The sequence below is a fragment of the Rhinoraja longicauda genome, chromosome 28 (assembly GCF_053455715.1).
Source record: "Rhinoraja longicauda isolate Sanriku21f chromosome 28, sRhiLon1.1, whole genome shotgun sequence".
Taxonomy (NCBI): Eukaryota; Metazoa; Chordata; class Chondrichthyes; order Rajiformes; family Arhynchobatidae; genus Rhinoraja; species Rhinoraja longicauda.
Genome location: NC_135980.1, coordinates 22794554 through 22819598, shown reverse-complemented (window position 1 = coordinate 22819598; position 25045 = coordinate 22794554). Strand labels below are relative to the sequence as shown.

General features: G+C 44.4%; 1 protein-coding gene across 2 annotated transcripts in view; it reads left to right on the top strand.

Annotated features, from left to right (window-relative positions):
• LOC144607253 (major facilitator superfamily domain-containing protein 12-like) overlaps positions 1-24453 on the top strand; it is a 45383-nt gene extending 20930 nt beyond the window's left edge. The window contains exons 3-10 of one of the 2 annotated variants that reach the window (XM_078423970.1): positions 951-1068; positions 5236-5424; positions 6372-6464; positions 7994-8086; positions 9146-9313; positions 10419-10513; positions 10886-11016; positions 23490-24453. In XM_078423970.1, the coding sequence (XP_078280096.1) occupies positions 951-1068; positions 5236-5424; positions 6372-6464; positions 7994-8086; positions 9146-9313; positions 10419-10513; positions 10886-11016; positions 23490-23566 (964 nt within the window). In that variant the 3' untranslated portion in view covers positions 23567-24453. Of the gene's footprint in view, positions 1-950; positions 1069-5235; positions 5425-6371; positions 6465-7993; positions 8087-9145; positions 9314-10418; positions 10514-10885; positions 11017-12967; positions 13936-23489 lie in introns of those variants that run through there. The other variant, XM_078423971.1, reaches the window with a different exon arrangement.
• Positions 24454-25045: the final 592 nt, after the last annotated feature.

The following is a 25045-nucleotide window of genomic DNA, read 5'->3' as shown; positions in this document are numbered from 1 at the left end:
AAGATTTCCAACTTTGCAGGAGGAATTTTAAAAAAATTTTTTTAATTGAACAGTTTGAAAGAAGGCACTTTTCCCCTGACACTTTAGGCGCATGTTAGTATTGTCAATCTCCTCTGTGCTTTGTTCTTTACCCTTGGTGCAATTTGCAGTAGTGTCTTGTGTCTGCGGTAGAACCGCTCTCTCGTGGTTGCTAGAGGACAGCACAATTTATCAAGTGTTACCTGGATGTATTATTATAACACAAGGAAGCCCATTGGGTCAGTTGGATCCATGCCTGCTCCCCACCAGGGCAACCACATCAGTCCCTTCTTCCTGCTCCTTATTTCCTCTGCAGACACCGTTCAGTCCATTACACGGACCAGACTCCCCATTGTTGACTCGTCCACTCTTCACACTGCCTTGCAAAAGCACCCAGCATAATCAAAGACTGTTTCCACCCCAGTCATTCTTCCTTCATCTCCCCCCCCCCCCCCCCCCCCCCCCTTTGTCGGGCATGACGTACAGAAGCTTGAACCTACTTTCCACCAGACTCGGGAACAGTTTCTTCCCCTCTGGCAGGATCCTGTACGGTCCTTCCATAAGCTAGGGTGAAGTCCTGGAAAAAAAAATTTAAATTCTCGCTCTCTCCCCCTCCAACCTACCTCATTGAAGACATTGCGCTTTTCCTCTGGAACCTTTAACCTACAATGCTGAGAAACCATATTGTGCACTCTGTTTTTTTTTTCTCTTTGCTCTTCCCATTGTACTTTTTAAAGGGCTTGATTGTATTCATGCACAGTGTCATCCGATACCACACAAAACAAAAGCTCTTCACAAGTATCTCAGTACAGGTGGCAATAATAATAAACCTAAACCTGTATTCTTGCATCTCCAGTCTCTCTCGCGTGCCTGTCATGTGAAGCATGTTGATCCTACGACAACTCTCGAAGCTGTCTGCATTGTTTTCCCAGGTATGCGTTTACTGTGGTGGCCAACACTGCCGTGTATGGGATGGTGTGGGTGCTGTTTCACTTCCAAACTGGTGACGTTGACAGCAGCCTTGGCAGGCAGGACATTCCACTGTTCAGGGTGAGTTATGCTTCTCCACTTGCATGTCTTATTTCATAATGTACCATTTTCTCCTTGCCCTGTGATCCCCGCCAACTTTCCAAGGATTTGGATTTGGTGTGAAATATTCCCCCGAGCTCCACATTCATGCTGTTGGGCATGAGGAGCATGGTGAACCACTGGGTGACTTTAAACAAGTTTGGTAAAGATGGTCCCAGGATTGGAGAGACGGTGGCGCAGTGGTAGAGTTGCTGCTTTACAGCGCCAGGGACCCTGGTTCGACCGTGACTCTGGGCGCTGCCTGTACAGAGTTTGTCCATTCTGCCTGTGACCACGTGGGTTTGCCCACGGTGCTCTGGTTTCTGTCCACACTCCAATGAAGTACAGGTTTGTAGGTTAATTGGCTTCGGTAAACATTGTAAATTGTCCACAGTGTGTGGGATCACTTGTCTGTGGGCTGTCGGGCCTGTTTCTGCGCTGTATCTGTAAACTCTAAAGAGAGGAGGAGGAGGAAGGGTTGAGAAAGTAGACGGCACAGACTCTGGAGTGCGTGAAGGAAATCTGGAAGATCCTAGAAATCCTAATGGGAAAATGTACATTTTTGAGATTGTGGAGAGGTAGGGAACTAAATGCAAAGATTTCACAAGCAACTGGCAATTTCCTCATTTGCGCAGCCTTGACATGTCAACTTCTGTTTTATGTGGAAAATATCTGTGATGCTAATCAGCTGCTGCTGCCACTGCCTTAATCACCGACCGACTGCAGTGCAGGGGGAGTTTGGTCATCGTCATGTTTTGTAAATTCTAAATTTCTTCCCTTCCTTGCATCTGAATTCTGACCGGTTTGAAAAAAAACAGATAATGTATAGGTTTTTTCAATTAGCATTTTAAATGCCTGTTCAATACAGTTTCGCCATTGACCATTTTGCATATATATGTTGCAGACTGGGAGATCGTTTAGCTGAACACCTTCGCTCAGTCCACCTTGGCCTACGCGATCTCCCGGTCGCTTAACATTATCGCTTCCCATCCCATTCCCATACCTTTCTGTCCTGGGCCGCCTCCAATTTCCGAGTGAGGCCAACCTCATAGTTCAGTCTGAAGAAGGGTCTCGACCCGAAAAGTCACCCATTCCTTCTCTCCCGAGATGCTGCCGGACCTGCTGAGTTACTCCAGCATTTTGTGAATAAAAACCTTCGATTTGTACCAGCATCTGTAGTTATCTTCTTGTACTACTCATATTTCGCTTGGGCAGTTTACAACCCAGTGGTATGAACATATCATATCATATCATATATATACAGCCGGAAACAGGCCTTTTCGGCCCTCCAAGTCCGTGCCGCCCAGTGATCCCCGTACATTAACACTATCCTACACCCACTAGGGACAATTTTTTTTACATTTACCCAGCCAATTAACCTACATACCTGTACGTCTTTGGAGTGTGGGAGGAAACCGAAGATCTCGGAGAAAACCCACGCAGGTCACGGGGAGAACGTACAAACTCCTTACAGTGCAGCACCCGTAGTCAGGATCGAACCTCCGGCGCTGCATTCGCTGTAAAGCAGCAACTCTACTGCTGCGCTACCGTGCCGCCATAGATTTCTCTAACTTCAAGTAACCCTTGCTTTCCCTCTCTCTCTCTCTCCGTTCCTTCCCCCACCCAAGTCACTAGTTTCTAGTTTCACTGTACTAGTTGTACTAGTTTCACTGTGATCCTGTTGAGTCTCACTGTCTGAATAACTCGTTATCACCAATCCCAAGCCAACAATGGCTCCACCTTTCCTTGATCATCGTTGCTTTTTGCAAGTCTTTCATTTGTTTATCCTATGTAACTCCAGATCTCTCGTTGGTGCTTTGATGCAGGATGTTCCTTTTCCAAATATCCACTGGCAAGCAGTCCCTAGCCAGGCAGCAAATGCTTCACGACAACTTCCAGTATCCTCTTTAGCTCTTTGCCTACAGAGTGGAATTCTGAGTACAGGGCAGCGGTAGAGCTACTGCCTTGCAATGCCAGAGGCCCGGGTTCGATCCTCGCTACGGGTGCTTGTCTGTAAGGAGTTTGTACGTTCTCCCTGTGACCTGCTTGGGTTTTCTCAGAGATCTTCGGTTTCCTCCCACACTCCAAAGACGTACAGGTCTGTAGGTTAATTGGCTTGGTGTAAATGTAAAATTGTCCCTAATGTGTGTAGGATAGTGTTAATGTGTGGGGATTGCTGGTCGGCGCGGACTCGGTGGGCCGAAGGGCCTGTTTCTGCACTGTATCTCTAAACTAAACTAAAATCATGAAAGGAATAGATTGGGTAGATACAGTCTCTTGCCCAGAGTGAGGGAATTAAGGACCAGAGGGCATAATTTTAAGGTGACGGGAAAAAATTTAATAGGAATCTGAGAGGTAATGTTTTCCACACAAAAGGTGATGGGTGTATGGAATGAGCTGCCAGAGGAGGTAGTTGAGGCAGGGACTATCGCAATGTTTAAGAAACGGTTATACAGATACATTTACAGGACAGGTTTGGAGGGATATGGACCAAACACAGGCAGGTGGGACTAGTTTTGATGGGACATGTTGGTCAGTGTGGGCAAGTTGGACCGAGGGCCTTTTTCCATGCTGTATGACTCTCTGGCCACCTGCTGCCCTGTGGTGGTACTGATTTATATAAATTAGTCCAAATAAGCTTCACTCTTGCATGGTGGCTTAGATGACTAAGAACAATAATCAGGCTGCCAGATTCAATTAGCAGAACTTGCAAACAGGAACTTTAATCTTGCTGTCAGGTCTGAATATAAACTTGGAAATGAAAGACAGCATCTGTTTTATAGATATCTCAGCCTCTGTAGTGAAATTATTTTTTTTGTTTCTTTGTCAGTAATCTAAATAAGGAATATTAAATTGTCAGCTTACTTTGCTCTCATTTTGTTCAAAAGTTTTTAAAAAAAGTTTCTGTGTTTTCCATGAAGTCTACTGTTTCTGAACTGGTAGAGCCGCTGCCTCAGAGTGCCAGGTTCAATCTTGACTTTGGGTACTGTCTGTGTGGAGTTTGCACGTTTTACCCTGTGACCTCATGGGTTTCCTCTGGGTGCTCCGGTTTCCTTCCACATCCCGAAGGCGCGTGGACTTTTTAGGTTAATTGGCCTCTGAAGAATTGCCTCTGGAGTGTAGGGAGTGGACGAGACAGTGGGAAAACATAGAACTAGTGTGAGCGATGGTCAGCGTGCAATAGATGGGCCAAAGGGACTGTTTCCATGCTGCAACTCAAACTAAAACCAAAATAAAACGCTTTCACGATAATTCTAACTAATTTTCAAAAAACTATAGACGACGGGGGGAGGATAAGGTGCAGTGAATTAATGCGTAGGAAAATAACTGCAGATGCTGGTACAAATCGAAGGTATCACAAAATGCTGGAGTAACTCAGCAGGTCAGGCAGCATCTTGGAGAGAAGGAATGGGTGATATTTTGGGTCGAGACCCAAAATGTCACCCATTCCTTCTCTCCAAGATGCTGCCTGACCCGCTGAGTTACTCCAGCATTTTGTGATACCTGTGAATTAATGCGAGGTCATCTGGTTCTGGTCACTGGTGGCCTGGCCACTGCAGCGAGTCTAATAGTGATTCCTGAGATCCAACGCAGCAGCATTTGACCTCCGGCTTCTCCCTGATATCCATGCTTCAATGCTGACCTATCTGGTGCCTCTCTGTGGAACCACTGTGTATGTCTGGGCCAGTGAAGACATGCACCATTTGGGTCAGTCTGAAGAAGAGACTCGACCCAAAAAGTCGGCCATCGTTTTTTTTCTCCAGAGATGCTGCCTGGCCCACCTAGTTACTCCAGCCCTTTGTGTCTACCATTGAGTCCCAGTGGAATGAGAAAGGAATTGATGATGTGCCATTCCAAGGAAAAGCCAGGGCATTTTCCCTTAGTGGCCACGTCACTATGTACCCCTCAGTTGGCAATAGTGTAGCAGGCCTTCTTTTCAGTATCGCAGTGTGGAGCTCACTTATGACACAGTCTGCTGCCCCGGCCTCCCCCACATTACAACACTCACTCTCCCTCCAAGGAAATTCACCAATTCTACCGCTGCGTCACCGTGCCGGCCTTAGTCTTTACTACTCGGGTAGCATGTTTTGAAATGACGGCAAAGGATACCTCACGGCTGCTTAAAACTCTACTATAATTTGCTTGCAGACCCTGGCGTTGGTTGTTGTTGGAATTGGCTTTGTGACTTCGTTGCTGTTCCACATTGGAACCCGGGAGAAGCTACGGAATGGAGAGGAGCAGATCATTACCGAGCATACGCCCATCAATTCCAAGAAATCCCCCAGCCAGCCCATGCTAACCTGGAAACATTGGCTGAAAGAGTTTTCTTTCTACCACGTAAGTGGCCCTGTGGCCTTGTGGACAAGACCACTCTTCATTTCTTTGAAGGCGGGCAAGGGACTGAAAGTTGATCAATAGCTGAGAAAGTCTGGCATTAATGCATTGGTGATCCCCGGAGCCACGCTGCAGGAAGTGGCAGAGCCTACAGCACCATCACAGAAACGGGGGTGGGACCCTTCTTGCCTGTTGACTCCATCTCTCTACTCACTAAGAGCAATCCAGTTTGTTCCTCTTTCGATTTATATATACAACGGTCCAGGCCCTTTGACCCACAATGTCTGGGCCGCACATGATGCAGAGATATGTTGCCAGGACACGAGGGCCTGAGTTGTAGGGAGAGGTTGAGCAGGCCAAGACTTTATTCCTTGGAGCACTGGAGGATGAGGAGTGAATGTAAAGAGGTCCATAAGGTAATGAGAGGAATAGATAAGGTAAATGTGCAGCCTCTTACCAAGAGTAGGGGAATGGAGAACCAGAGGACATTTTGGTGGTGATAGATGACCAGATCTACATACCTCTACTGGGCATGTGTGGAAATGTCCTTTACTACAAATGTTGTCGTAGTACCTTGCCTCAAATACCCCCTCTGGAAGCTCGTTCCATATGCCCGCAGCCCTCTTAGTGAAGGTCTTCAGAAATTCCTTGCTTTCAGTTCAAGGTTTATTATGTGGTCCAAGTTGTACAATAATAAAATAGAAACAATTGATTTAATGGCTGTACATATTTTGCCACTGACTGGGAAAACTCTGGCACTGTCGACTCATCACGTGCTTTGTCTCGTCGTCCTCCCCTTCCATTTGTGTCCCTGTCCTTCTCAAACAACCGTTCTCCTGATTTAAAAAAACAAAAAATGCCCCTTAAATCGAAATACTAAAAGCTTTTGAGTGTTTGGAAGTATTGACAGATCAGTTGGTCTTTGTTGACAAGGTTCCTTCTTTTGACAGGTGGCCTTTTTGTACATGTGCACTCGGCTAATGATCAACCTCTCGCAGGTCTACATTGCGATGTACCTCACCTATACTCTAAAGCTGCCAAAGGTATGTGCGATTGAATAAATGCATGCGTATTCTGAGATCGGCAAATTCCAGGGACGTGTTTGCTTGGCTTGGTACAATGGCAAGAACATCATGCTGATGACTAACTAGGATAAGTATGTTCATGTCCGGTCCAATGACTGCCTGTATCTGAGTGAGTCATGCAATGGGGAACTTCCACTGCTGATTTGGCCCGTATTTCTCTCTTCGCTCTCCATTCAAAGCTGCTTATTTTCCTGCTGTTTTATGCTCAAGACCTTTTCATTAAGACTCGAGAATCTTCCGCTGGCGCAGCGGTAGAGTTGCTGCCTTGCAGCTCCAGAGACCTGGGTTCGATCCTGACTATGGGTGTTGTCTGTACAGAGTTTGTACGTTCTCCCTGTGACCTGCGTGGGTTTTCACCCGGTGCTCCGGCTTCCTACCACACTCCAAAGACGTGCACTTTTGTGGGTTAATTGCCTTAAGTAAAATTATAAATTGTCCCTGGCGTGTAGGGTAATGTGAGTGTATGTGGCTATCACTGGTCGGTGAGGACTTGGTGGGCAGAAAAGCCTGTTTCCATGTTATTATGTTATTAAAATGTCTTATTAATTAAAAGACTAGGAGCCTGGTGAATTGATGTTTGTTGCCACCCTCTGGTCAAAGGCAGTATAGCAACCTGCTAAAAGTTTACAAAGGAAATTGATGGGGGGAATGGGCTAAGGGCAAAGATCAGAGATCTGGCATTGGCTTATTCTTCTCTCTAACCCATTGTGACTGTTATATCTGCTGTCATTCAATATTCACTTGACAGCAACTTTGTTACAGCATGAGAACGGCCCTTTGACCCACAAAGTTCAATAGACAATAGGTGCAGGAGGAGGCCATTTGGCCCTTTGAGCCAGCACTGCCATTCAATGTGATCATGGCTGATCATTCTCAATCAGTACCCCGTTCCTGCCTTCTCCCCATACCCCCTGACTCCGCTATCCTTAAGAGCTCTATCTAGCTCTCTCTTGAATGCATTCAGCGAATTGGCCTCCACTGCCTTCTGAAACACAGAATTCCACAGATTCACCATCGATGACCTTTTCACACCATGCCAACCATCGATGACCTTTTCACACCATGCCAACCATCGATGACCTTTTCACACGAGTTCTATGTTATCCCTCTTTCTCATCCACTCCCTAAATACTAAGGGCAATTTACAGAGTGCCAAGTGGCCTACAAACCCGCATGTCTTTGGGATGAGGGAGGAAGCGGAGGCACCCGGAGGAAACCAGCACGTCACACGTGAAGAACGTGCAAACTCCACACAGACGGCATCTGTGGTCGGGATCGAACCGGGGTCTTTGGCGCAGTGAGGCAGCAGCTCTACCCGGTGTAGCCACTGTGCCGCCTAGCACAGGAAGAAATTAGGAAGCTTTAGGTGTGCACATTCTTGCTCCTTTTGCTTGTAGACCCTGCCTTATTTGTTGGCAACATGTTAATGAAATGTTGATCTTATTAGATATGCAGACTTTTTAAATTCCATCTTTTTTGTTTTGCAGAACTACATCGCCATCATCCCTCTGGTGATGTACATCAGTGGATTTCTCTCTTCCTTCCTCATGAAACCTGTGAATAAATACATTGGGAGGAATGTGAGTGCTGTTAGCATTCTCAGTTGGTGCAGGATTGTTTTGAAGTTCAATCATTAAATACATTCTCAATCTCTTTTTCCTGCAAGTGCAGTAGGTGGGAGGATCTATTTTAGTATCGTAAATAATCAGTGAGGTGACTTTCTTAGGGGCAGGTGATATTGCTGAATGAACAGAAATTTAATTAAAAGCCTCGTTTAGATCTTTAAAGCAAAACCAACCCCAACATAACTTTATTGTAATGAATTGTGGGCGGCATGGTAGAGTTGCTGCCTTACAAAGCCAGAGACCCGGATTCGATCCAGACTACGGGTGCTGTCTGTAGGGCGTTTGTACTTTCTTCCCATGAGCACGTACGTGGGTTTTCTCTGGGTGCTCCGGTTTACTCCCACGGTCCAAAGATGTGCTGCCTTCTCCCCATAACCCCTGACATCCGTACTAATCAATGAGTTTAGAGGGTTGGTGGTCAAACCTGGGCAACTTGGACTAGTGTAGATGGGCACCTTGGTCAGCATGGATGAGTTGGGCCAAAGGTCCTGTTTCTGTGCTGTTTAACGCTAAGACAAGTTCGTCTTTGAGCCAGTCTTGTCAGCAGAAAAGATCCTGCGCTGAGCCTGAGATAGACACAAAAAGCTGGAGTAACTCAGCGGCTCAGGCAGCATCTCTGGAGAAATGGAATAGGGTCGAGACGCTTCTTCAGGCTGAGTCTGGGGAAAGGGAAATGGAGATGAGGAGAAACCTTTTCACTCAGTTGTAAATCTGTGGAATTCTCTGCCTCAAAAGGCAGTGGAGGCCAATTCGCTGGATGCTTTCAGGAGAGAGTTAGATAGAGCTCTTAATGATAGTGGAGTCGGGGGGTATGGGGCGAGGGCAGGAACGGGGTACTGATTGTGGATGATCATCCATGATCACGTTGAATGGCGGTGCTGGCTCAAAGGGCTGAATGGCCTACTCCTGCACCTATTGTCTATTGAGAGATATAGACAGTGACTTAGCCTGTTTGTTAATGTGACTAACCTCTGGCCACTTAGTTACCTCCCTCTTTGTTTCCTTTTCTTGTAGATGACCTACTTCCTTGGGATTGTGATGATTCTGGTCTTCGCTTACTGGCTCTGGTTTTTTCAGATGGACAAGGGCATATTCGGGGCAGCGGCCCTCCTCGGCTGCGGCTCTGCCACCATTTTGGTGACCTCTCTCTCCATGACTGCCGACCTCATAGGGGAAAACACCGTAAGACATTGGGATGCTGGGGAAAAGGTTGTGTGGGATCGGGCGACTGAATTGTGCTGAGTGCAGGGCGGTATGGTGTTCTGGCAAACCTATGCTGGAGAGAGTGGAATGTGTGGACGATTGTGTTGGGTCCCTTTTGTCTTCCCTTGTGAAAGCTCCGACTGTTTGTAGATACCATCCGGTGGCGTAGCTTGTAGAGCCGCTGCCTTACAGCACCAGGGACCCGGGTTTGATCCTGACCTTGGGTGCTCTCAGTGTGGAGTTTGCACGTTCTCCTTGTGACTGCGTGGGTTTCTTCCAGGTGCTCCGCTTTCCTCTCGCATCCCAAATGTGTGGGGTTTTTTGGTTAATTGGCCTTTTTAAATTGCCGCGAGAGCGTAGGGGCTGGACACAGAACTAGTGTGAACGTGCGATTTATGGGCCGAATGGGCAGTGAGTGATGGGATGTATTCATGCCGTGCCATGCCATTCAATTCAAAATCTCGTGTGGAAATGCAAGGAACTACAGATGCTGGTTTGCAAAAAAGGACAACGTGCTGGAGTAACTCTGCAGCTCAGGCAGCATCTCTGGGGAACATGAATAGGTGGAGCTTTGGGTCAGGAGCTTTGGGTCAGGACCCTTCTTCAGACTCCAGTCTAAGGGAGTCTTTTGGGCTTCTGCCTGACCTGATGAGTTACTCCAGCACTTTGTCTTTTCAGCAATTCTGCGGCTCACTTCAAACCAACACTATTGGGAGGAAACTGGGGCTCCCGGAAAAGAACCCACGCAGTCACGGGGAGAACGTGCAAACTCCATACAGACAGCACCCATAGTTGGGATCAAACCTGGGTCTTTGGTGCTGTAAGGTAGCGACACTACCACTGCAGTCATGTTAATTTAGCTGGTGACTCCTTTTTGGCTGACATTGTCTGTTTAACCCTTTCATTGCCTCCAAAGTTGGTTCTCGACCCGTCGTTAGCAGATCAGTTATGCAGCCTGGTGACCATTGGGCTTTTCCCACTCTTGCTGATGTGACGTGTATAATGACCTTTGGTCGTCGGTCGAGCTCTTGAAGTTCTCCCCGATGAGCCCAGCATTGATTTGGCCTTTTCTTTCCTCTTGCAGCAAAGTGGAGCCTTTGTATACGGATCCATGAGCTTCACCGACAAAGTAGCCAACGGGCTTGGCGTGGTCATTATTCAGGGGCTCCATCCTTGCAAGTAAGTTCATGTTTGTATTTTGGGCTTTTGCAGCCTGATAGTCGGCTGGAATGGCCACCCATGTACACCAGTGCTACAATAATCCCATTTTATTCTTTCCCTCCCCGCACATTTAACCGCTTCCTCTACTCTCCTCTATACTCTTCCCTCTGTCATCTTCTCTGTACACCAAACTCACGGCACAGAGAGTGTGCTTTAGGGACAGTGTTTGGGTTGAATCCCATCGGGGTCTACTCCGGGCACAGTTGGCATTTCGAGTTGTAGTCTTTCCCCCCCCCCCCACAGAGAAATATTGAAGTGATATCTTGGGAGGGTATAGGATGCAATTAATCAATGTTTGTGGATTTTCATTTATCTTTCTCCGATGTCTAGGGGCCAGACCTGCTGTGCACAATGTGGTCCATTCTACCACCTGGTGATGGTGTTAGTCACTGGCTGCATCGCCTGTGTTGCACTTCTTTCTTTAGGAGCTTTTCGAATATGGCCAATCCAGATTAGGAATCGTGAGTACCATCCAGATGACCTTGTTTTATTAAAGGACCTCATAGAATAACACGTGATAAGGGTGTCGCCACAACATTTTATTTTTCAACCTTTTGTGACAACTGTTGGCTGGTTCCCTCGGTATTAAACTCCTTGATGCTACATTGTTCTTTCAAATGTTGACCATGGTGGATCTTTCTTTCCTGTGATTTGAGAAAATATTTTGGATGATCTTGAGATTTTTATAATCCAGATTTGTTTTGAGTGTAGAAGTTGGGATGTCATGTTACAGTTGTACAACACGATGTTGAGGCTGCACTTAGAGTATCCTGCTCAGTTTTGCTCTCTTTCTTTGGTATAGGAAGGATGTCATCAAGATAGAACGAAAGCCGATGGGGGGGGGGGATTTATGTGATTGTTGCCAGGACTCGAGGGCCTGAGATAGAAGGAGAGGTTGGGCAGGGTAGGACTTTATACTTTGGAGCGCAGAAGCCAAGGGGTGATCCTGCAGAGGTGTATAAAATTATGAGGGGAATAGACGGGGAGAATGCCCGGAATGGGGAAACAAGAACCAGAGCACATGGGCTTAAGGTGAGAGGGGAAAGATTTAATAAGTACCTGAGGGGCAACTTTATCACTCGGATGGGGGTGGGTATAGGGAACGAGCTGGGAGAGGAGGTAGTTGAAGCAGGTGCTATAAGAATATTTAAGACATTTAGACGGATTCAAGGATAGAAAACGTTTAGAGGGATATGGGCCAAATGTAAACAGGTGGGACTAGCATAAATGTGGCATCTTTGGCAGAATGGACAAGTTCCATCGAGTGGTTTGTTTCTATGCTGGATGATTCTGATTCTATAACTAATTTATAATTTCCCATTCGACGTTCTAATGCAGAACATAATTTTTGATTTTGTTGATCCTAGCGTTTAATTTTATTTGCTAGGTTAGTTGTTCTCTGTTGGAAATGTGGCCATGTTTCATCACTTTGCTTACTTGCAAGATTAGAGGAGGCTGTTTGCTCCATTCTTGACTTGAAGAGCAAATCCATCCACCCACCCACTTCCCCATAACCTACACTCAAAGCCCACTAACTGTGTCCCTGATTCTCCCACCACTCGCCTGGATCCGGGCTAGTTTACAATATCAAGTAAGTCCTTGGGGCGTAGGGAATGAAGCTACCAACATGAAAGCCCTTTTTTGACTCTGGATTGATGCCCGTTTGTTTATTAGTGGTGTTCTGTGCACCCTCGGTATTCTCTTGGTTCATGTATTGCGTAGTAACTTAAGTGAAGAATTATTAACTTTATCAAATGCATATGATTTTGCTTAATTACATTTATACGTACTGTATGGACAATTAAAATTACCTGGCTCCTAACATTGATTAAGAAGTTCTGAAAGTTGATTTTCTGTGCGAATGGCAACATTGAAGATGATATTGAGCTTGGCGTTCTAACAAGATTCAGTGTGGAAATCCTATTGTAGGATTTTTAGATTGGCAATGCTATGGCGTAATTGTGGGAGCTAATAGTCCACTTTCTAATGCTTGCCACTGCCATCTTGTTTTTCATCTTGTCCGCCATCTTGTTTTTCAAACTTAAAAGGCATGAGGTGCTTTGCCTCTTGTTGAAAAGCATCAGCTTGCTGTGTCGTTTGTAAAATAGCCGCAAGTGGGTCAGTGTATCTTATTGCTGCTTCCATAACTGGGGTGTGTTGTGCGCAGAAAGCTGGAACTCTGGTCTCTCCTGGCAAATGGCCTTCCCAGTCTTTGTCTGTCCTATGTGGAGATGTTTCTGTCATGTCTAAGAAATGGCTGTCCAGTCTGCAGTGTTTGAACAAAGTGTTTGGCTGAATTGCCCTTGTTTGTCACCGTGAATTATGACTTTTGGACCAAGGTGTTTGTAATTGGAGTAGTTTCTAACATACAGTCACTGGATACCAAAATTATTTCCATTATCTTTATTTCAGGGCAAGAAGATAAACGTGTACAAAGCCCGAATGGGAATGACCACTCGTAGATCTGTAGTAAATCTCTATTCTCTAGTTAACATGAATTCACCAAAGAAAACTACAAACGCAAGCAGTTAAACCTAAAATCACTATCTGTGCTCTAAATTTTAAAATTGTTAATCTAAATGCATTTTTTAAACTTGGAGATAAAAAAATATTAAATTAAAACAGGGACATTCACTGTGATGTTGGTATTGGCTCAAGAACCAAACTTAAAATGGAATTCCTGTTTTCATAACTCTTCAGCACTTTTCAAATTGCTTCGCAGCCAATTACTTTTTCTTGGTGGGGGAAGAAATATTGTCTAGGATCTTGACAAGACATTGTTAATTAAATGATGCTGCAGGATGTTCTCTTGAAGGTCAGATGCAGCTAAGAGTTAATATGCAAAAGTAGCATTGATTGAGGATGATGATGTCTTTTTAAGCATCAATTAGGAGTGTGGTATCAAGTCTCAGTAGCATGTTGGAATTTGGGATTCTTGATTTGGGATCAAGGCAAGGATGAGTCTTTGACTGGGACTTGGGGCCTGACGCTTGTTAGGTTTATGTTTATTATTGTCATCTGTACCGAGGTACAGCAAAAATCAGATCAGATAATACTACACATCAACACAAGTCAAGCTCGTACAATAGGTAGAGCAAAGGGGAAGATATAGAGGGCAAAATATAATTCACAACGTTGTAGTGCACCAGTTCCACGGGCAGAGTCCAATGTCCGCAATGAGGTAGAGGTGAATCGGACCATACACTCGCTAATGGGCAAACAGCTCAGAAGCTGTTCCTGAGTCTGCCGGATTGCACTTTCAACTTTCTGTACCTTCTGCACAATGGGAGCAGGAAGAAGAAGGAATGACTGGGTTGGGAAAGGCTTTGATCTGTAAAGTTTTGGCTTATTGAAGTGTGAAGAGTTTAGATAGTTTAGATAAGAGATACAGCATGGAAACAGGCCCTTTCGGCCCACCGGGTCCGTGCCGACCAGCGATCCCTGCACATTAACACTATCCTATACCCACTAGGGACAATTTTTACATTTACCAAGCCAATTAACCTACATACCTGTACGTCTATGAAGTGTGGGAGGAAACTGAAGATCTTGGAGAAAACCCACGCGGGTCATGGGGAGAATGTACAAACTCCATACAGACAGCGCCCGTAGTCGGGATTGAACCCGGGTCTCCGGTGCTGCATTCGCTTAAGGCAGCAACTCTACCGCTGCGCCACCGTGCCGCCCATTTTATTGGGAGGCACTTAGAGGCAATTTTCCATCTATATTGACATGTAAATTGCTATATTAGTTAGGTTAAATGAACGAGGTTGAGTTTGTCCATTACGTTGATAGCATGTGTCTCCAATTTAATCTTTTTTATTGTGTCTCTGGGACTGTTTGATGAGGATTGAAATGTTTAGAGGCAAGAGTAAGCCAAACCTGGCAACTGCAGGCTAGGCAGCCCGAGAGAAAGCTTTTTTCTTTCACTTTGAAAGTATTGAGTAGAGTAAAATCTATGTGAGGAAAAGATGAGTGAAAGTGTGGAAATTAATTCTCCAGAGCGAGGAGAGATTGTACTGTTGAAGTGTATTTATAAACTAGTGGGAGATGTGCATTGGTGTCCACCAGGGGTCAGTAATGAGAGCACTCCCCTGCAGAGGGCTTATTTACAATACAATACAGTATATCTTTATTGCCATTGTACAGGGGTACAACGAGATTGGGAATGCGCCTCCCATACGATGCAATAAATTAATTTGCTACTCAGTATGCAGACACAGAACATAGTGGGCTGAAGGGCCTGTTTCTGTGCTACACTATGTCCATGCTAAACATAATGCTACGTTAAACTGATCTCCTTAATCTATTATTTCTCCAAGTATTTACCCAGTTCCTTATCTGGGATCCATATCCCGCCTTTCCTTGCATATCCAATGCAAAGCTCAGTAAACTGCTGGTAGAGCTGGAATTTGCAGACTTGAGATAAGTGGCAAAAGAGAAAAGATGAGAATGTTTAATGCTGTTGGATGTTTGGTTTAAGATGTTTAATAATGGAAGTAATAACTTTCAAAAGGGAACTGGGTAAATACTTGGAGAAATATTAGCAGGGAGTGAGACTACTTAGATGGTCTTTCCAGGAACTGACGTGGGCTTGTTTTGTGGTGGTCTATGCGGACTAGCCATTAGAGCTTAAGAAATGGGAGCACGGTAGCGCAGCGGTAGAGTTGCTGCTTTACAGCGAATGCAGCGCCGGAGACTCAGGTTCGATCCTGACTACGGGTGCTGCACTGTAAGGAGTTTGTACGTTCTCCCTGTGACCTGCGTGGGTTTTCTCCGAGACCTTCGGTTTCCTCCCACACTCCAAAGACGTACAGGTATGTAGGTTAATTGGCTGGGTAAATGTAAAAAAAAATTAAAAAAATTGTCCCTAGTGGGTGTAGGATAGTGTTAATGTGCGGGGATCGCTGGGCGGCACGGACTTGGAGGGCCGAAAAGGCCTGTTTCCGGCTGTATATATATGATGATGATGATAATAGGCAATACAACCCTTTGAGTCTGCTTTGTCATTGAGTAAGAACGGCTGATCTGTTTAAGAAGGAACTGCAGTTGCTGGTTTAAACTGAAGCAAGATTTCTCCTGGTATCTGGACAATATTTATCACTCGAATAACATCTCTGGTGGGAGATAATAAACTAATAATCTGTCCATTTAAGTCCAGAACGTTAGTGGAAACTAGCTCTGTCTAGCTGAGGTCCTTGATATATCAGCAACAAAGCTATAATTGACTGAAGCATTTTGGGATGCAAGATTATGAAATGTGCTCTGAGTAAATACAAATCCATTCCTCCCTTACCCTTGTTCAAACTACTTGGGATACAATATGTCTCTAAATTTTCCTTTGGAATTCGAGCCTTGTTTTATTTGAGAACAATATCACATTCTCAGAGAATGATTTTCTCTAACTGTAAGGTAAATTGTAAAAACAATCTTTTTTTTTTGCACCTTTGATTAAGCTGTGCTATTTGTAATGGGAATGATATGCAACACCAATACTTGTTAAAGAGGATTTTTTTTTCCATGTGGTTTCTTCAGAAAAGTTATTCATTTGCTTTTTAAAAAAATCTCCAGTGGAGGCCATTTTAATGAGTTATGTTTTAGTCCAACCTGGTAACCAATAGTTCTAAATATTTTTGATCCATTGATGTACTAAAACTTATAACTTGGTGAGATCAGGTGACTCAGTGCCTCTCCTGCTAGTTCCAGTTCCACTAATCAATAAGATGGTGCTTCATTCAGTCCTGACTGCTCTCATCGTAACCTCAACACCACACTCCTCCTGCCTGCCATGGCAACTTTCCTCCCTTCCATCTACCTCTGTCTTTCTAAATGAAACCATAACTTTCAAAGACTGCTTCCGACACTTCCTAAGGAATAGTTCCAAATGCAATCAACCCATTTGAGAGAAGACATTTTACCGTGTCTGTCTTCAGTAGGCAAAGCCCTTATTTGAAATGGTGGCTCCTTGTTCTAGTTTTCCCCCACAAGAGCTTCTCCCACAATGTACTCGGTATTCACCCTCTTGGGATCCCGTATGTTTCAATCAAGACATTTGTGTTTGGGTTCACTTCTTTCGTGTCCATCGTCTATGTTTCAAATGTTGACATCGCTGTCATCGTCCGTCCTGAAAAGGACGCAAGCTTCCGGCGACAATCAGTGGGAGCCATCTCTTGTTACAATAGATGATGGTGGTAGCAGAATTAGCTCAGGACACTTCCATTTTCCAGCCCCGCGACATGGACGCTTCTGCTCTGAAGCCTTGGGTTCACTAAATGGATGCTTTTAGGTCATTTGTACCCAAATCATGCTTGTACTAAGGTTTTCCCTTTCACTATTTCATGGAGAAAAAGAGCCACACAGCATGGAAACGTGCCCTTCGGCCCAACTCCTCAATGCTGGCCAAGTTGCCTATACAAGCTAGTCCCACTTGCCTGTACCTGACCACGTCACCTAAAGACTCATCCAGATATGCTGATATGAATAATGAACAATAGGGGATCCAGCACTGATCTCTGTACCGCCACTTGTTACAGACCTCCAGTCTTAAAAACAATCCGCTACCAGCACACTCTTCTACCTCCAAGCCAATTTTGGATCCAACTGGCTAGCTCACCTTGGATTCCATGTGATGTAACATTCGAGAGCAAATCGTACCATTTAAACACAGCGGGGTTTTTTGGTTCCGCATTCGTTTACAGTTGCCATCTCAGTCCCATTGCAAATTACCCAAAAATGAGTTGTTAAACCAAATGGTTGTTGTTTTATAAAGACTTGGCATTAAATGAGTATATATTAAATGCTGCTAATACATAATATGGAGGGTATTAAAATCTCATTGGTGCAATTATGTATAAGTGTAGTAAAACCTGTTCATGATATTCATTCCTGTTGTGAATATATCTGATTGCCAGCAGTAACTTTTATACAAATTTACAGCATTGTATACTTTTAATGTGGGAAGTATTGTACAGTGCATAACACTACACCAATGCACATTTTGAATGACCAACTATTTGTTATACCTGCAATATGATAGCTCAATTAAATATCTGGAATAATCTAAAGATGTTAGTCTTTTAAAACGCGTGTATTATTTAATATATGTAATTAAATTCACCTTGAAACTATTTAAAGTGTAAATACTCCTTTAAATGCACATAAAACAGTGGTTTAACTGTATTAAAACCTGCATAATTTATTCTAACTAAAATTTATTTTACAAGTAAAAATATATAATTTTTAAATCCAAGAACTGATTTTATTAAAGCCCACTAATGGTTCATGTAACACAAGCTTTGTGACTGTACATTTCAGCAGTTTACATGGATGTTTTAAAGTATAATTTAATCCCCCTCTTTTGTGTACTGAAAGAAGACGATTACTTTCCCAGCGCTTAAGATTACTTTGCGCATCATGTGACTAAGCATCCGCTTTTAATCGGACTCAGTGCTGCAGATGGAAGAAATCGAAACTGATCATCGGGGCGAGAGTATTTTCTCTTTCTATTGAGCTTTTCTGTGGTAATCCCACCTAACGCTAAATGTCCTGGGCAAAGTAGGTGTATTAGGTTTACTTGAGGGTCAAACCATGAAAGATGATCAATGAGCTTAGACTAGGTGACCATTTCATCAGACACTTGCAATTTGGTCCATCGGGGTTTCTGGGATTTCCAGTTTGCCGACTATTTTAACACCCCTTGCCATTCCTGTACTGACCTTTCTGTCCTTCATTGTCAGAGTGAAGCCACGTGCTAACTGGAGAAACAGCACCTCGCATTCTGTTTGGGTAGCTTACAACCTAGTGGTATTCCCGGAACCTAGGTTAATTCCCGGAATGGCGGGACTGTCGTGTGTTGAAAGACTGGAGCGACTAGGCTTGTATACACTGGAATTTAGAAGGATGAGAGGGGATCTTATCGGAACGTATAAGATTATTAAGGGGTTGGACACATTAGAGGCAGGAAACATGTTCCCAATGTTGGGGGAGTCCAGAACCAGGGGCCACAGTTTAAGAATAAGGGGTAGGCCATTTAGAACAGGTGAGGAAAAACTTTTTCAGTCAGAGAGTTGTGAATCTGTGGAATTCTCTGCCTCAGAGGGCAGTGGAGGCCAATTCTCTGAATACATTCAAGAGAGAGCTAGATAGAGCTCTTAAGGATAGCGGAGTCAGGGGGTATGGGGAGAAAGCAGGAAAATCGGGGTACTGATTGAGAATGATCAGCCATGATCACATTGAATGGCGGTGCTGGCTCGAAGGGCCGAATGGTCTACTCCTGCACCTATTGTCTATTGGTATCAACATTGAATTCTCCAATATTAAGTCGAATCCCCTTTCTCTTTTCTTTGCATTTCTCCCTGCCCCATTTTTCCAGGAAGCATTAATTTATCTCCCTGTGGCTTTATGTTTCACTCTTCTCTCTCCTCATCTGACACACTTTTTGTCTCCTTTTCATCTCTAGCTTTTGTCCACCCATCGGCCAACCCTGCTCACCTGTGTCTGAAGAAGGGTCTCACCCCAAAACGCCACCCATTCCTTCTCTCCAGAGATGTTGCCTCTCCCGCTGAGTTAGTCCAGCCCTTTGTGTCTACGGTGTATACCAGCATCTGCAGTTCCTTCTACACATCCACCCATCACCTGCCAGGCTCTGTCCCACCCCCAACTCTTCTCCATCTTGCTTCCACACTTACAATCGATGTGAATAGGGTCCTGACCCGAAACGTCGCCGATCCATGCCCTCTGCAGATGATGCCTGACCCACTAAGTTCCTCCAGCACTTTGAGTTTAATCAAGCCCAAGCTGTTAGTGATTTGAATTTCTTGGTCTTTGTTACTTCTGATTTTGTTTTCATGTTTCGTTTTTAAGTCTGGGTGATCCACTCCTGGAAAGAGGTTTGGTTTCCGAGATGCACTACAAATGTTGCAATAAATGATTACAGCAATAAAGAATCAATGCCGGGAATGGGTTTATGGGCCAACTTGGGAGCAATTAAATTAAGAAGCCGAAGAGTTATGACTCTTTGAAGGAAATATTTTCAGATGTTCTGTCCTTTCCTGCCTTTATCTGCATTTTTATTATGTTTTAAAATTTATCTGTCTTCGTTGTTCAAACAACCTAACTGCAGCCAGTTAAGTGAACTTAATGGATTCCTTACTCCAAAGTCACACCAACACGATATCCGGTTGCCAAACATTTTAACTCCCATTCCCATACTGACTTTTCTGTCCTGGGCCTCCTCCACTGTCCGAGTGAGGCCATGTGCAAATTGGAGGAACAGCACCTCGTATCTCACTTTGGCAGCTTACAACCCAGCGGGTATGAACGTAGACTTCTCTAATTTCAAGTAACCGCTGGATTTCCTCTATCTCTCCATCCCCCCCCCCCCCCCCCCCCATCCTAGTTGTCCTGCCAGTTCCACCGTTCGCATCCATATCCTTTCGTTATCACCTCTTCAACAGCCAACAATGGACCATTGTGGGCTCCACCTTTCCTTGGTCATCGGTGCCGGCTCTTATTTGTTCTAAACCTTTTCGTGCTTCTAGTTTCCCTCTCCCCTGACTCTCAGTCTGACAAAAGGTTTCGACCCAAAATGTCACCTATACATTTTCTCCAGAGATACTGGCTGACCCGTTGAGTTACTAAGATTGAGTTAACAATTTTGTGTCTAATATTTCTATTGTTTCCTTGGAGGGTGAGCATTTAAAGATTCTGTTCTATAACTGTAACCTTTACTTATGTAAAATAAGTAGTAAACTCTAATCCAAGTAGGTTAAAGAAGATCAGAAGAGACTGAAATACATAATGTGAATGTTTCTATTATTCCAAATAATTGGTTTTGCAACTAAAATTGCTTCATTGTTCCATATTTTGAGTGCTTTTTTTTAACCAATTCTTTTGCCAGGTCTATTCAGTTAAAACCTAACAGTCTAGGAGCAAAATTGGTGTTGATGTTATTCTCCAGATTTAGTTTAGAGCATGGAAACAGGCCCACCAAGTCCATGCCAACCACATGTTCACACTAGTTCTATGTTATCCCATTCCGTACAAACTAGGGGGCAATTTAGAGGCCAATTAACTTAGAAACCCGCACATCTTTGAGATGTGGGGGGAAACTGGGGCGCCTGGAGGGAGAACGTGTAACCTCCGCGCAGACAACACCCGAGGTCAGGATCGAACCCAGATCTCTGGCACTGTGAGGCAGCAGCTCTACCAGCTGCACCACTGTGATGCCCCCACTGTCTCCCGATTCCCTTCTCAAGCTGAGCAGATGCGTTTGCTCGCCATTTGCTCGCTCGCTGGGTCAGTGAGGCCGGCTGTACTTCCCGTCTCCTGCCAGCGCTGCCGTCGCAGCTGCGGCTTGCCTGCAGTCCGTCTGTCTTTTGTGTTTTTTGTTGTTTTTGTCTCAATTGTAGTGTTAATATGATGTAGTGTTGTATGTTATGTTTTTGGGGGGGGGGGGGGGTGGGAGGGAACGGGAACTGTAACTGTAACATTCTCTCTCCAGAACGGAGACGCGACCTTTGTTCTGTGTCGTGTCTCCGTTCCCGTTGCGGCCTACCACCGGCCATGCACCTGGGACCACCTGGGTCTCTGGTTCGCAGAGCCCGCGGTCCGGACTCACCACCTGCGGCGCTGGCTGCCTGCGAATGCTGCGGGAACGGCTGCAACTCGTCTCCGGAGGCTCCGGCGCGGGCCGCGTGGACGTCGGAAGCCCGCAGGCCCCTGGATGGGGGCCGACATCGGGAGCTCCGGCAGCGGCAGAGGCAACGTGTCCGCCCGCCCCGAATCGCGGGGCTTGGGTCGGCCCGCCACGGACCTTTCACCATCCGGCGCGGCCTGAAATAGGCCGCAGGATTTTTTTTCACCGCCCAGCGGGGGCTTCAATATCGGGAGCCCCGACCGCCCCGACGTGGCAACTCCAACAGCCTGACCGCGGGACAAGACGGCAGGGAAGAGAAAAAGACATTCTGGCCTTCCATCACAGTGAGGAGGGACTGGAGGAGACTCACTGTGATGGATGTTTCTTTTTGTTTGGTGTTAGTTGTGATTGTATGTGTTATTGCATTTTTATTGATTAATCTTATTGGTCTTATTGTTCAACTGCGGGTAATGTTTCATTTTACTACACATTTATGTGTATGTAACAAATAAACGACTATTGACTATTGACCATTGATGTTTGGAATCTGGGCGGAAGCTGGAATACCTGGAGAAAACCCATGTGGTCACAGGGAGAACGTACAAACTCCATACCGACAGCACCCAGAGTCGGGATCAAACCCGGGTCTCTGGCTCTGTAAGGCAGCAGCTCTACCACTGCTCCACTGTGCCGCCCCCTTGTCCAAGTGTCTTTTAATCATGAGGTCCTTCTCTGTTATGGACTTTCAAGAGCTGGAGGTTTTATAAAAGGTTGCCCACATTAGGCTCATAGCCTTCAGTTCATTGTGTTTTGAATGAAATTTAGATTTATAAGCAAGTTTAATATTCACTGTAAAGTGATAGCTACGAGTAGGTGCTAATAGCACCGTAGAAGTACTTGTCTAGATACTAAAATGTTGAGTATGTCCGCATCTTCTTCAGGCGGTGCATTCCAAACACCAGCCTTTGTCCATGGAAGAAAAGTCCCCTCAAATCCCGTCTAAACCTGCCACCTCTCACCTTAATCATAAACGCTCACTCTGGGGGCATCGGGGGGGGGGGGATTGTTATTACTATCTACCATATCTATTCCACTCATAATTTTAGATACCTCCATTAAGTCCTACCCCATCCCTCCCCTCCACTGCGGGTCAGACAACATCTCTGGAGAAAATGGAGAAGTGACATTTTGGGCCGGGACCATTCTTCTGACTGAACTTAATGACCCGCTGAGTTGCTCCACTATTTTTGTGTCAATCTTTGGTATAAACCAGCGTCTGCAGTTCATTTTTATAATATCCCAGTGAGTCTCCTCTGCAACCTCCCCAACACAATGACCTCATTCCTACACAGTCGTGGCCAGAACTGCGCACTCTACAGGAGATGCAAGAGACTGCACCCTCTGGAAACTGGAAACGACCCAAATTGTTGACCGTCCCTTTGCCTCCACAGATGCCGCTTGACCCACTGAGGACTTCCTCCAATTTACTTTTTCTCTGCAGTACTTCAGGTGTGGCCTAACCAATGCGTTTTCAGGTTGTAACATCATGTAACAGCTCTTGAATACTGTGTCACATCTGAAGAAGGCCAGCATCCCAATTGCCACCTTCATCCTATCTATCGGTGTCGCCACCTTTGGGGATCTATGCACTTGTAGCCCATGGTTCTGCTGTTCATCAACTCTACCTTGCGTCCTCCCATTTACTGTGTACGTTCTACCCTTGTTCACTTTCTCAAAATGCATCATCTCACAATGGTCAGGACTAATTTCCATTTGCCCAGCTATTAAGCTGTAGCTTTAGACAACCTTCCTCACTATCTATGATAGTTTTCATATCCGCAAACCTTTATGCTATCCAGTCAAATGATGGGGTACAGCCCCATGCAGTGATTGCCCCTTTTGTCCTAAGGGGACCTTTTCTTTCCCTGGTTCTCCCCTTCCTCTATCTACTTGGAGAACACCTTGGAATTCTGCTTGCTCCTGTCTGCCAGTGATATTTCATAGCCTCCTGATGTCCTTCTTTTTTTTAAAAAGTACTCCAACCCCATTGTATATTTAAAAGAAAACATTATCAACCTAACTAGTTGGTACAAATTTGCTTTGTGATCTGATTTCTTATAATTTTCATGAAAGGAAAAATCAATTTCTGTTTATTCTATTGTTTGTACTCTATCTAACTTGAGCACCAGGAAATTGATGAACAAAATACCGTGCTCTTAAGTTTAAAATTGAAAATAGAAGCGTGTCATGGTCTTGGTGTATTTGCTAACCTGTGTCTTTTTATTTCTGAATATGTAGGTTATGATTCTGGATTGATAGGACCCGCCACAAATGAGAAGAACGCACAGTCTGGTGACTATAGAACAATTAACTGACGGGCTGACCTTGGCTCTGTACATGGGGGAAGTACAGAGAAAGGCAAAACCAGGGAACATAGACAAGATGCACCTTAATAATATTCTGAAATTCTTGCTTTTGGGCCAAATGATTCTTCGGCTTTGGAGCTGGTTTAGAATCTAACTCCATGTCTCCTATGGAATTGTATAGTGTCCATTAGTCCAAGTGTGTTGATGACTGCTTTGGATGTGGGAAACATTTTGAATACTTGAATTGTCCTTTTATTTGTGATAATTTTCTTTTGGTAAATCATATTGTTGCATGATTTGGGGCAGTAATAAATGGTAGGGATGACCCGTGGCATATTTTAATGACTTTTGCACTTTCTGACCCGTGACTTGAAGGTGGATAATTCACTTTGGTTGGGAAATAGTTTGGATTAACCCTTGTCCTGTAAATCAAATCACCACACTTCGTTAGAATGGAGAGGGTATCCAAGCACTTGCAATTTGCTTTGCAGATATGCTGTTGAAACATAACTGTTATTTCTTTGGCACATTAAAATATTACTAAGGTGGACCATGAATTCACAGCACACAGACACTAAACTGGGAATAAAAGCATTAATAATATTTTTGGAAGATTATTTGCTGAAATAATGTGAAATACCTGCTATAGAAGGCTATGGGAAAAAAAGTGCAGATTTTAATACCATAATATTAACAGCGAGATGATAGTGGAGCTCCATGTCAAGCACAATTAAAGTGTAGAATTAAATGCTATGTATTTTGTTGGCCTATGTGGTCTCCCTTCATGGGTGAGTACATCTATACTATATTTCGTGACCAAGAACAAATTTTGTAACTTGTTTTATACAATATGATTAACATGGATTTGTGATGACTTTAAAATATATTTATGTCTGTGAACACTAATAAATGAAAAGATTTGCATAAACCTCACTATTGAACTTTTACTAAGCAACTATGCGGAAACGAATGCTTCAAAATTACACATAACCTAACAGGATATGTTTGATTATAGAGTTGTGAAGAATACTATCAAACATGTCACCTGACCTGTTTTCTGGAGGAATGCCACTAGCACAAGACACTTAACAGTAATTTTCCTTTCCAAATACTTAAATCTCCACGAAGATGCAAGAGACTGCAGATGCGGGAATCTTGACCAAAGTACAAAGTGCTGGAAGAACTTAGCTGGTTAGGCAGTTTCGAGTTTAGTTTAGAGATACACCGAGTCCACACCGACCAGCAATCCTCACACACTAACACTATCCTACACACGCACTAGGGACAATTTATCTTTTTTATACCAAGCCAATTAAACCTGTACATCTTTGGAATTGTGGGAGGAAACCAAAGATCTCGGAGAAAACCCGTGCAGGTCATGTGGAGAATGAAATAAAATCGTACTTAATAAATTGTTTCATTTGCTCAAACTATGTCCCACATCTCCAAATTTTTATGTATTACACAAAAAGCATCTGAATGTGTTCT